Below are 13060 nucleotides of genomic sequence, written 5' to 3'. Positions count from 1 at the left end.
CAAATGACACTTACTTCTTGTACGAAAGCTGAAACAGATACTAATGAGTATAAGGTGTGAAACTATTCTCAGGCGTTTATAGATAACTGCTTGTACGTCTCGATTGGGCCATCTCGGTAAAATTGCAGATTTCTGCCGTCGATGACCATGACAGCTGTGACGCAACCTGGCTTACGATAGTGTGAGTCAGCCCTCTCTCTCTCTCTCTCTCTCTCTCTCTCTCTCTCTCTCTCTCTCTCTCTCTCTCTCTCTCATCCCTTTATCATGTATAAGTCTTAAGGATTACATTACAGTTGTCTTGTCTTGTTGCACACCTGTATAGTGTTTTTTTTAAAGAAACAGTTGCTTGTAGGCTAAACACCTGGCATGACCGAGCAGTCTAAACGCAGGGGGCGTTCTTTAATGCGTCTTCTGGCTCCAAAGTATTAAAAGAGGGTTGTTACATAAGCGGGCGATTGGCCACTTCAAACTTTGTCCGTCTGTCAGTCACCTCCACAGAGTGAAGACAAATTCATATATACACAACCACGCAATAAAAATCTCCAACCATGTCCATATTTTCCTACATTATGACAAAGTCGAGATCAGTGAAAATCACATCACTCAAGCAATAATAAAATACACACAATACGATCTCATAGTCAACATGGCTTTACATCGTTAGAAATGTACTCTTAAAAGATACAGTTAGCCATTAACGTAATGGTCCACTAATGAATATCCCAGTTGGGCAGAAAACGCACATAATCCTATCTATCCCAGTTCAATTCTCACGAACCTTGTCAATTTTTTGTCCCTGCCTCTGCTCAATCAAAGGCTGTCATTTCCAAAATATGCAGCTAATGGAGTTTCTGAGTCTTGAGAACGCCTGTGGGTTGCTTCAACATCTTGAGCAATACCCTGCGATCAAAGTATGAATTCACTCCCATATAATGCTCAGATTACAGAAAAATACAGATTTGGTGAAACGGATTCTTCAACGAATACTGATTAATTGATATGTTGCAATCTGCCACTTTATCAATAGGGCGACCAAGGGTGTTTTGTTAAAGTGTTTTTGCAGCGAAGCTATGAATATGCTTAGACCAGGGGTTCTTAAAAGAGGGTATTCATACCCCTTGGGGGTATGAGAACCACGTGCTGGGGGGGTATGGGACTTGATCTCTGGATATTTGTATATATCTGATTTTAAGTGTTCAGTGTATACAATGGTACATTTGTAATAACTATATAAAACTATAAACGCTTTTGATTTTTTTGTATGTTGTATTCCTAGATATTCATACCTAAAGTATGTATTAAGCTAAGTATGTTAAGTTAATATTGTCAACAAATAGGACGTAAGTGGACTTATGCAAAGGGGTATGGGCCCATATGGGGCAATACACTGGGGGGTCTGGAGTCATCCAAAGATTAGACGATTGTTCAAACAGACTCAACAATCAACATTGTGTACAAATACTTAATGTATATTTATCCTAAAATAGTTTTAAGTTCGAATAGGTCTCCGTGAATATTGCATTCGCTGAATGTATGGCAGACTGCGCCTTGCGTACGAGTGCAAAAGGGCGTAAGTGTCTTTTGAATGTCCTGTCTGGAGCTCGTATAGATCTTATTTTGGAAGCCCATCGAAGACTTGTTTATGCACTTCAAGGAATATCTAGTACAGCGATCTTTATTGGAGCCGAGTCTCGCCCTCTCTTCGATTGCGAAGGCGCCTTTCTCGAAATTCCTTTGACCAGGAAAAAAGAGGCCGCCAATTGAAAGGGGCGATACCTGATGCCAATGTACCCCTCCCCCATAAACCCACCCACCCTCCCCCACCACCACCACCCCTCTCGAGTGCCCGGTTATCATACCGTGTATACGCTGTACATTGTGTACAATACTTAATGTATATTTATCCTAAAATAGTTTAAGTTCGAATAGGTCTCCGTGAATATCATTCGCTGAATGTATGGCGACTGCGCCTGCGTACGAGTGCAAAAGGGCGTAAGTGGTCTTTTGAATGTCCTGTCTGGAGCTCTAGTAGATCTTATTTTGGAAGCCCTCGAAGACTTGTTATGCACTTCAAGGAATATCTAGTACAGCGATCTTCATTGGAGCCGAGCCGATCTCGCCCTCTCTTCGATTGCGAAGGCGCCTTTCTCGAAATTCCTCTGACCAGGAAAAAAGAGGCCGCCGAATTGAAAGGTGGGGCGATACCTGATGCAGGGATGCTCCACTCCCCCATACCCCACCCCCACACCCCACCACCACCAACCCCTCTCGAGTGCCCGGTTATCATACCGTGTATACGCTTACGTAATGTACTACGGTTGCATTGTACTTTGACTGCTCTCTCTCTCTCCTCTCTCTCTCTCTCTCTAGGTGTGCTAAATCTTACAGGCTTCTCTGTTATTGAACTAACAAGCAAAACTATACACTTTTGTTTTACGAAAGCATACATTCCTCCACCTTCACAACAGCCCGAAACTATGCATGTGGGAAATAAAATAAGTTTTTCTTCCGAAATCTAAACACTTACAGCTCCAAGGACGCGACATTGCAATATAATAATAATAATAAAATAATAATAATAATAATAATAATAATAATGAATATAATAATAACTAATAATAAAAAATAATAATAATAATAATAATAATAATAATGAAGTAAATTTTAATTTCTCAGCAAGCAAGGTAGAAAACATATCCAACTGATTAACTGCGAAAAACGTTAATATAGTGCTTACAAAAGTTACGGATTTTGTTTTTTTTTCCTCAAAAATTTCTCATTAAACTAGGCAGATAACAGAAGCAAAATGTTGCTTTGTTGTTTTAACGCAATTTACGCATTATTGGAAAATAAAGCTATACATTATTATTATTATTATTATTATTATTATTATTATTATTATTATTATTATTATTATTATTATTATTATTATTATTACTGGTAATTATTCGAATAAAACACACTGAAAACGAACGCAATACACATTGTGCGCTTTTTGTGAATCATTTGACAGAGATGCAGATCATCCTTTTTTTTGTGGAGGAGGGCTGGGTTAGGGGGTGGTGGCGGGAGCCCTGTCCAGCGGAGGTATTCCGTTCTGCCTTATCTCCGAAGCTGGAGATAAGAAAGATGCCGTATCGATCGAGTGGAGAGAATGTGTCTCTGCTCTTATAAACTGATACTCGAGTTGCCGCCCTGGGCACTCACACTGTTGGCATACGGTGCCCTGTACCCATTCCTCTCTCTCTCTCTCTCCTCTCTCTCTCTCTCTCTCTCTCTCTCTCTCTCTCTCAAATACGTTCTTATTGGTTTGTCGAGTATTTAAATCAAAAGTGGTATAATATAGTCTTGAAAGTGGGTTCGCTAATCTTGACAATATCCTAAACATGTATGTAAACGTATGCGTATGTATAAACCTAGACAATGTAACGAAACCTCAGTTTACAGCTGTATACGTATGAATACGCACAAGGAATTGCTTGCAAGTACGCACGCTTTTCCAAGGAAAAAAAATTCTCCTCCATTATATATTTATAGAAGAGTGTATAATCGAAAACGTTCTATAAAATTCCAGTTTCAATAAATAAACAAACAAACAAATAAATAAATAAAAAATAAATAAATAAATAAATAAATAAATAAATAAATAAAATAAATATATAATTTTCAAAACCTGAACGCCAGAAATAGGGCGCGCATTTTTTTAGCTGCATAATAAAAGCATTTCATTGCTTTACCGTAAGCAAATCCTACAATGAAATAAAAAAATATGGTATATTTACGCTATCTCATTCATTTCAATGACAGGTTGCCGGCGCTGATGACCGTGTCCAATTATAATAAAACAAAAAAAAAAACTGAATTTCCTATTTGCAATAAAGAGGAGCAAGAGGACCGTAAACTTCCAGTGTGTGTGTGTGTGTGTGTGTGTTGTGTGTGTGTGTGTGTGTGTGTGGAGGAGGGAGAGAGAGAGAGAGAGAGAGGCTTATTTTTACGTTCTGTAATTCCTTATAAATTTATTACCGGATTTAGAGCATAATAAACACATTCGCATTCTCTCTCTCTCTCTCTCTCTCATACCCACGCAAGTGAAGATACTTTACACTGCAAAACCTGATGCAAAAAGTAAGTATTTTCTTCCATTTCATTTTTTCGCACACACATACTCTCTCTCTCTCTCTCTCTCTCTCTCTCTCTCTCTCTCTCTCTCTCTCTCTCTCTCTCCCCCCAAAACAAGAAGGCTTAAAACTACCGAGCTGGGGTCCCCACACACTACTATTCACCCTCTCCCTAAAATGGTGTGCTGACATGTGTTGAAATGGTTCTTACAAAAGTATATCTATCTAATTTTGTTCAGTACATAAGTCTTTGGTGTCCTTTTACGACCACTGGAAACACGCAGTAGATGACAGACGAGATTTATTGTTAAGAAATTGAATAAACAATATAAACGGGTTGTCTTAAATAAGATAACGCTGGATAGACATGTTACCCAATCTTACTCACTGAATAATAAAGATATACAGCAATAAAATATGACAGCAATAGAAAATTTGAAGGGTAGAAGTAAAGAGTTAAGCTTTAATGGGGAATATACAGCAATTGCGGCAGAAAGGTTTGGGGCAGACCCAACCAGCACGTTGGAATGACGTCTGAATGACGTCAAAAGTTCCTATTTGAGAAATTCCCTGTTATTATATGAAGATTCACGACGAACACTTTTATTGATAGCAAACTTTAACTTAATAAGAAACCACATCAGTATTGTTCTGTCACGCCCCGACAATAACAATTGTTCTTGATCTAATTCGATATTTTCGATGTTATCAGTACCTTCATCCTCAACTTAGAACCAACTTACAAACGCTGAACCTTCATTAATATTTTATCACCATAAACTATATTCAACGGTGCTTCTAGATATACAGGCATGCAATTCAAAGCCATTGAAGATTTTGTAGGTTCATACGAAAAAATGGAACTACCCACATTGAACATAAAATAAATATTATAAAGCAACGAGTCTCACCTGCCTAATGCAGCTCTATAATTACATCAGAACCAGCATTTATTTATTTATAAAAAGAATGAATCACTTATCGTATAAACAGCCGTCGGTCGATAACCCGGCTTCCTGTCCTTAAAGACACCACGGGTCCAACGAAACGCAGAATGACTGACGTCATACGTCAAACGGGTGTTGAATAGGTATACAGCGTATGCGGAGGACGAAGCAAGTTCATCTCAAGTATTCACACCTCGATGTCACAGTTTCCTGCTTGGTTATAACTATAATCCCCCCAACCGTTCAACCAACTAAGTCCCCCACCTTCTGTTTCGACTCGTCCGTCAACTATAATTTCTGTCTTCCTATTCTGTTTCAGAATCATTTGATGGTAAAATGAAATGCAGACGAACTTTTATCAGTCATTATACCAGCAGGTTTTATTAGACCGTATCTAATAGGATACCATCTTTCGTAAGTGACAACCATTTCGGATTTTCGGACGAAGCGGGTATACATACCATCAGCTGACGATGAGTTGACAAGTACCCTTTATTTTCCAGAATGAAATCGGAAGCTTCGAAACTTGTGATCTCTCACTCTCTTGACGTGTTTATGTCACATGGTGTGTTTTAACATGTGATTCGGAACCAGTATCGAGGTCCTGTGTTCTACAAACGTGCTCAGGAGAGAGAGAGAGAGAGAGAGAGAGAGAGAGAGAGAGAGAGAGAGAGAATATTAATGTCTCACGATTTCCAGTCATTTCCCGTTTCTAACCATTTTAATTATGTTTTTTCTTTTTCTGAGATATCACGTATCTGTTTGTAAACTTCATTATATTCCATAATAAAAAGGTCTTCCTTCCTGCAGAGTGGTATTACAGAACAGCAGTATAAAAACCGCCTTTCTTTAAACTAGTATATTTTTATTTACTATACACTCTTGTTTACCTATATGGTCCCAGACTATATAATATAAACATTTGTTTGGTGTTGATCCTCGTTCTAAATAATCCCCCTCGCGCTTCCCCCCCCCCCCACCCCCCCCCCCCCCCCCCCCCGAGGGAAATGGGGCACCCCTGTTCTTCCCTAACTGAGACCCAAACCTTTAAAGCCTGCATCAGAGTAAAATACCGCACTCGTCTCAAATCAATTTTCATTTTATAATTTTCCTGATAAAAGGACAGTTGATTTTAAAATTAATGGACTGTTACCTATTTGTTAGAAATCAAACGCATACACGTTGCAAAGCCCACGCGCGTTTTTGGCCCGCCAGCCCAACTTGGCCCCGGGCCTAGAAGTGACGAATTCGCTTAAATGTAGGAAGGAAGGGGCAGGGGATAGATTCAGTTCTTGTGATCGTGGTGGTCTACCACGTATCTTTGTTTTCCCTCTGATGTTTACATATGCGCATCTGACACATTATATACCCAGTAATATTACGTCATAGAAATTAGGTAGCATTTTCATTGTACAATACTAAATATGACATAGCTCGCGGCTGGACAGCCAGACAGAAGAAAAAGAAAAAACAAAAAAGTTTGTCAGCTAGCCGAAGGGACGCTCGCAAGCAACGTATACGCTAATGCCTACAGTGAACCGCGTGGAGTGCACTAATGGCAGTAACCCCTCACGGGCCTATTAATATTACTGAACATTTAGTGTGTTGCTAAATGCTCGATTTCATGTTCCCGAAAACGTTTGGGGTACTTAACGTCATAAAAAGGTAACAGCAGCATCAGTGTGGTGCTCAAAGGGAATGAAGTCTATAATGACGTCATCATCGTACACTACACATAATACACTATAAGCGAATACCACAGGAAAATAATAGTCAGAAATCCAAGCGCATACCTTATTCCTGTTGGTATTCGCTTATTTATGAAGTCACGTGCATCTACACAGAGATTTTTTTAAGCATAATACACTATATACCCTTCCCACCATGAACACATTTATTTTTTTTTTTTTTTTTTTTTTTTGTTTGCTAAGACTCAGGTTTCAACTTCGCTGGATAAGTTGTTACTTACCTTGTAGTTGGGACGATTATGATCTAGCTTGAGTTTTGCAAATAATATATATATATATATATATATATATTATATCTATATATATATATATATATATATATATATATATATATATATATATATACATACATAAGTTTTTCATCAAATACACCGTGAGATAATCATATCCACAAACATTAAGCTACAAATGAGCTTGATATCCAATTCGCATTTGTAGCTTAATGTGTGTGTGTGTTTGAGAGAGAGAGAGAGAGAGAGAGAGAGAGAGAGAGAGAGAGAGAGAGAGAGACTCTGGCATCTTTCTACTCACCTCGTACGCATCCGGAATATTGACCATCGCCCCGGATTCGGCCGTATACCCGACGATGCCGCTGCCCCAGGGTATCCTGATCTCCTCCTTCTCTTCCATTTCGGCCACCGTGGAGTCCGGATTGACGTCGAATAACGTCGAGACGAGACACCGGTTGCCGCTCTCCTGAAAATGAACGAGAGATTTAATATTATTTCGTATTTTTTTTTTCTTTCCCTCAACATCTTCAGATGTAATCGTTTCCTCCCAAGATTGTCAATTGTCCCTTCCCTTCCAACTTCAGGTGACCACCTCCCCCCCCCCCCCCCCCCACCCCCCCCCCCCCCCCCCCTAATCTTTCCTCCCTAGATGACCACCTCCTCCCCTATATACCCCCTCTTCCTCACCTTCTCTCCCTGGACGAGGAACAAGGAACACCTGTCGGCGCTGGTGAGGATGGAGACATTCTGCAGGATCTTGTGACAGAGGGACCTCACGTCCAGGTCGTTGCAGATGTCCTTTACCAGCTCGAAGATCAGCTGGCGTTCGTCGAGGCCCTTCAGCTCCGTTCGCGACTTCCGGCGGACCTACGGAGGAGGGAGAGGGAGAAAAAAAAGAGGGAATGAGATAAGGCGAAGAAGAAGGACTTAGCAGTTATGATGATGACGATGTTATGTGGCTGGGGCTTTCTTTTCGAATGTCTGGATGGTATTAAGAGGTTGTTGTTGTTGTTGTTGTTGCTTCTGGAGGGGCCTCTTGGGAGAGCAAAATAGGCGTGGGCGATAAACAACATTCAAATGGGCGAAACAACATAGCAGGAGCAACAATAACAACAACATCATCGGCATATATTATAATAATAATAATAATAATAATAATAATAATAATAATAATAATAATAATAATAATAACAATCATGCATTGCTGTTTTCAACAGCTATAATATTCAATGTTCTGCCCTCAGAGAAGGCCTCTTCCAATAATAATAATAATAATAATAATAATAATAATAATAATAATAATAATAATAATAATAATAGATATTATTATTATTATTATTATTATTATCATCATTATCATTATCACTATCATTATTATTATTATTATTATTATTATTATTATTATTATTATTATATTATTATTATTATTATTATTAGGCGTTGTAGGCCGCTCAGTTTGTTGGGTCCAACAGAACCCGCTTTTTTGCATGATATTTATCTAATTATATATATAATCAAATTTGTGATTAGTTAAACACTACATTCTCTACAATCCAGGATACTCAATACAATCACAATCTTCTTAATAACTCATATTGAAACATATTCATACCCGATTTATTTTAAATTTATGGCAATATATACTTTACGGCACGGACGTGCCATGAAAATTGAGTATATTCGAGTTCCTAGTTTTATTTCTCTGTCTCCCTACCTAAGCGGATTACATTCCAAGTCTCGAATCACCAGGAGAGAGAGAGAGAGAGAGAGAGAGAGAGAGAGAGAGAGAGAGAGAGAGAGAGAGAGAGCTTTTATGCCGTTGAAATAACATTCGACATTTTACCGGAATACCACAGACGAATTTGACAGATTTTTGCTTGCAGTCTGAACAATTTATTCGATGGCGGTGACAGTTTCCTGCTCGGTGACAAGAGCTACGCAACGAACCCTATTTTTTTTGCCATTCGTCGTCCAACCGAACGCACCCTTGACGTAAAAAAACGTTACATTGCCTGCCTGCTGCTACATAAATTGAATATTCTGCTGCTCATCAAAGCACCAAGCTTGTTTGCCGTTTCACCAATGAGCGGACAGTTTTCCGCCTCGAAGTACAACACCAGTTGAACGGATCCCTTTTGCAAACTAATCCTCTTCAAATGAATTGAATATCATGGAGTCTAATTTTGGATTCGGGTCTGACCTGACTAAATGAAACCTGTAAAATGAGGCAGACGAGTCCTAAGAATTTAATGAGAGAGAGCAAAGGGAGATGAGAGAGAGAGAGAGAGAGAGGAGAGAGAGAGAGAGAGAGAGAGAGCAAATGGGATACATTACCCTATGTAAATAAAATGATTTGTGCATCGTCTATCATCAATATATACGTCACAAAGTTAAGCACAAATCAGAAATGAGAGAGAGAGAGAGAGAGAGAGAGAGAGAGAGAACTAAAAGATAACACTATCAAATAAATAAAGGGAACGTGGTGAAAATAAACTCCACAGAGAGAGAGAGAGAGAGAGATTCAACACAAAGGATGGGAGTCTAAATTAAGAAGATTTGAGCTAATCCTTGAACAAAGCAAAGTCGCTAATGAATTGGCGAGCGGGATAGCTCGAGAAAGGATTAACCAAAGTCAGCAGTGCACACCAAAATACACCATTTTTTAATTTTAGGCAATGATGAATCATGGTGGATTTTTTTTTAAAGTATTTTATTTACTTCAAGTTAAGTGGAGTTATAGCTGGCTAATTATTAACAAATGTAGGAAGAGAGTAAAGTAAACATACTAATTGATGGGAGATTCTATACTTATTTTGTCGAGGTGAAATCTTCCTTAACTATATTATAATAAAAAATGTCATACATAGCCATCTGAGAGAGAGAGAGAGAGAGAGAGAGAGAGAGAGAGAGAGAGAGAGAGAGAGAAATACCCTTTGAAGATGATGATAAGGTTTATTGACTGGATACAAAGGACAGATACCTCCCTGAGAGAGAGAGAGAGAGAGAGAGAGAGAGAGAGAGAGAGACTCTTTGAGGATGATGATAAGGTTTATTGACTGTATACAAAGGGCAGATACCTCCCTGAGAGAGAGAGAGAGAGAGAGAGAGAGAGAGAGAGAGAGAGAGAGAGAGAGAGAGAGAGAGAGTTATGACAGGTCCTTCCTCCTGGAGAGAGAGTTATCTTCTTCCAGACAAGCTTTCTCTCCCAGAATGCAAAATACTTTTCTCTTTTTTTTTGTTTATCTATCTTATTGTCCATTGTTTCATAGAAAGTCCTCTTGCGTCGCACTGTTAAATAAACATGAACTTTTCCTTATTCTCGGGAGTTCCATAAAGAATTCGCCTTTTTATAGCTTTCGTTTTTCGTCTTCTTTATATAAATTCTAAAAGGAGTTCTTGCTTTAATGTTTACAATAATATCTTTTAATTTCGGTTTTGCTTTCACGCCGCGATATTACTTTCGAAGATGATAAAAATTCAATAGCGTTTAATGTTAACCTTTGACTTTAAAGGTTAAATTTACATAAAATACTTGGATATGATTGGACTTGCAAGCTCTTAAAAAAGTCAATTTGCACAAGATGTGAAGTTGCAAGCCCTTACCAATGTCAATGTTAATAAGATTTGATACTGCAAGATCTTAAAAAAGTCAATATTTACAAGATGTGACGTTGCAAGCTCTTAAAAATTCTATGTCAATTTGCACAAGGTGTGAGGTTGCGAACCCTAACACAGCAAGCATTTTAACCTGCTTAATACCTCTTCTAACATAGGAATATTTCCACGGAAACGGATTCGTTCAAGATCAGTATTAAAATCTTATATACTTTTCCCCAAGGCAATGGATCCAACCCTCCCAAAAATTTAATTTAAAAAATTCATCCATAAACTTTTGAGATAAGCTAGCAGACAGGTCAACAAATATAATATAAAAACAGACACAAGAATGAAATAAATGAAGGTCTTCTATGTCCGTAACGAAACTCAAAATCCGAATGAGTCAAGCGAGAGAAATATAAAAAGCATAAACACTGAATTTAAACGACAAAAGCATAAAATAAACAATGAACAAAATAGCTGGGAAGTTAAGATAAAAACCCAGAACTGAAAGAATTACAGAAAACAGACAAAATAAAAACAGCATCACTCTCATCACAGTCATAAACATCAAGCAACATCTATAAAAACATTGAAAAACAATTGAATGACAAATTATTCTGATCCTCATGAAAATAATGTTGTTGGAAATCACGTCTACGGGGATCCGGGGATAGACACAATTACCAACACCTGAGTGTGTCACAATGGTAGGTCACTGACACCGTTGGGACGACAGAGAGAGAGAGAGAAGAAGAGGAGAGAGAGCAGATGAGAGGAGAGAGAGAGAGAGAGAGAGAGAGAGAGAGAGACTCTTCTGAAGATGATGATAAGGTTTACAGACTGGATACAGGGGGACGGATATCTCCCTCAGAGAGAGAGAGAGAGAGAGAGAGAGAGAGAGAGAGACGAGAGAGAGAGAGAGATACTCTTTGAAGATGCTGATGATAAGGGTTTACAGACTGGCTGAAAAGGAGGGCCTCCTCCCCATCCCCCATCCCCCCCCCTCTCTCTCTCTCTCGTATACGTCCACTGGACATAGCCCATAAGCGAGTACGAATGCTCAAAGAATATTACGAATTCAAAGACATAGACGAAAGAGATATGAAATAGAGATGGGAAAAAGAAGGGAATGATGGGGCGCGAGAGAGAGAGAGAGAGAGAGAGAGAGAGAGAGAGAGAATGGGACAACACAAAAAACGGGAGATGGGAAAAATACGTCGATGAACAAGAAAATGGTCAGCAAAACCCAAAAAAAAAGGAAGCGAAAATGACGACGAACTCTGGGGAACGAAAATTGGGGCATAGTAGAGAGAGAGAGAGAGAGAGAGAGAGAGAGAGAGATGAGAGAGAGAGAGAGAGAGAGAGGTGACTGCAGGGAAATCACTTATGCGTATTTATTGGAGGGATCTAGAAAAGGGGGGTGAACGAGGTTGGAACCGAAGAGGGGAGGGGAGGGGGGAGAGAGGGGAGGGGGGGCACACCTACCGAATAATGAAAAATTGGAGAGAAAAATCAGATGAACAGTAGATATCTCTGGAAAAAAAAAAAAAAAAAAAAGAAAAAAAAAAAAAAAAAAAAAAAAAAGAAAAAAAAAAAAAAAAAAAAAAAAAAAAAAAAAGGAATTGAATGTGACCTTGGAGAATCAAGTAAAGATTCTAGAGCACTAATAGAAAGGCAAAAAAAAAGTTAATAGACAGAAAGGGGAGGAAAAAGACGTCGAGATGAAACAGAATTCTAACAGAAGAGAAATAAAACTGAAATGGCCTCCTCCGTATCTGACCTTCCCCAGCAGCCGTACCTTAGCTAATATAGCGACGTTTTCCGCCCCGGGCGCGGGCGATATGAAGGTAGGCGTGCCGTCGATGGTGGTGATGATGGGTTTCAAGAGGCCGCCCTTCTCGAACTCGTGCGCCGATATTTTTCGGACGGGGGTGGCTGCACCTGCGGGGGAGAAGTGGGTGGGTTAGGCGGTCATTTCAAGGAACAGAGTTGATAAAAAGAAACAAAAGAATCGGATATATAAATTGCAAGAAAAATAATGAAGATTATATAAAAAAAAATTGAAGAGATTTCCTGAGAAAAAATAATCTTTTAATTTACATTTTAAATTGAAAAATGATTCTGAAAATGAAGGAAATCTGGTGTCAATTCTCGAAGAAAACGTTTTAAAACCCCAAGGAAAAACGGCAGTAAAATATAAACAACTGAAAAGGGAACAAAATAATGGAATAAATCAAAGGAGGTGACATGAAAAATGTAATTATACAAGAAAACTAGAGAAAGTGGGTCATTCTCTCGCGAATGGCATCCAAAAAATCATCTGCCAATTCTAACCACGAGTGACGTTGGTTTTAACATGTATTCAAATGGAAATCAAATAAACAATTTTAAAACTACATCTTAAAGGAAAAGAGAGC

At 38.7% G+C, this 13060-nt stretch overlaps 1 protein-coding gene across 8 annotated transcripts in view; it reads right to left on the bottom strand.

Annotated features, from left to right (window-relative positions):
• Positions 1-13060, bottom strand: part of LOC135205288 (dual 3',5'-cyclic-AMP and -GMP phosphodiesterase 11-like) — a 348600-nt gene that overhangs the window by 24676 nt on the left and 310864 nt on the right. For all 8 annotated transcript variants that reach the window (XM_064235680.1, XM_064235681.1, XM_064235675.1 and 5 more), the window contains 3 exons: positions 12442-12584; positions 7731-7910; positions 7345-7509 (listed from right to left, as the gene is read on the bottom strand). In XM_064235680.1, the coding sequence (XP_064091750.1) occupies positions 7345-7509; positions 7731-7910; positions 12442-12584 (488 nt within the window). The remainder of the gene's footprint in view (positions 1-7344; positions 7510-7730; positions 7911-12441; positions 12585-13060) is intronic.

This window comes from Macrobrachium nipponense, chromosome 49 (genome assembly GCF_015104395.2).
Source record: "Macrobrachium nipponense isolate FS-2020 chromosome 49, ASM1510439v2, whole genome shotgun sequence".
Lineage (NCBI taxonomy): Eukaryota > Metazoa > Arthropoda > Malacostraca > Decapoda > Palaemonidae > Macrobrachium > Macrobrachium nipponense.
The sequence above is the reverse complement of the archived record's forward strand: the minus strand, read 5'-3'. Positions and strand labels throughout refer to the sequence as shown.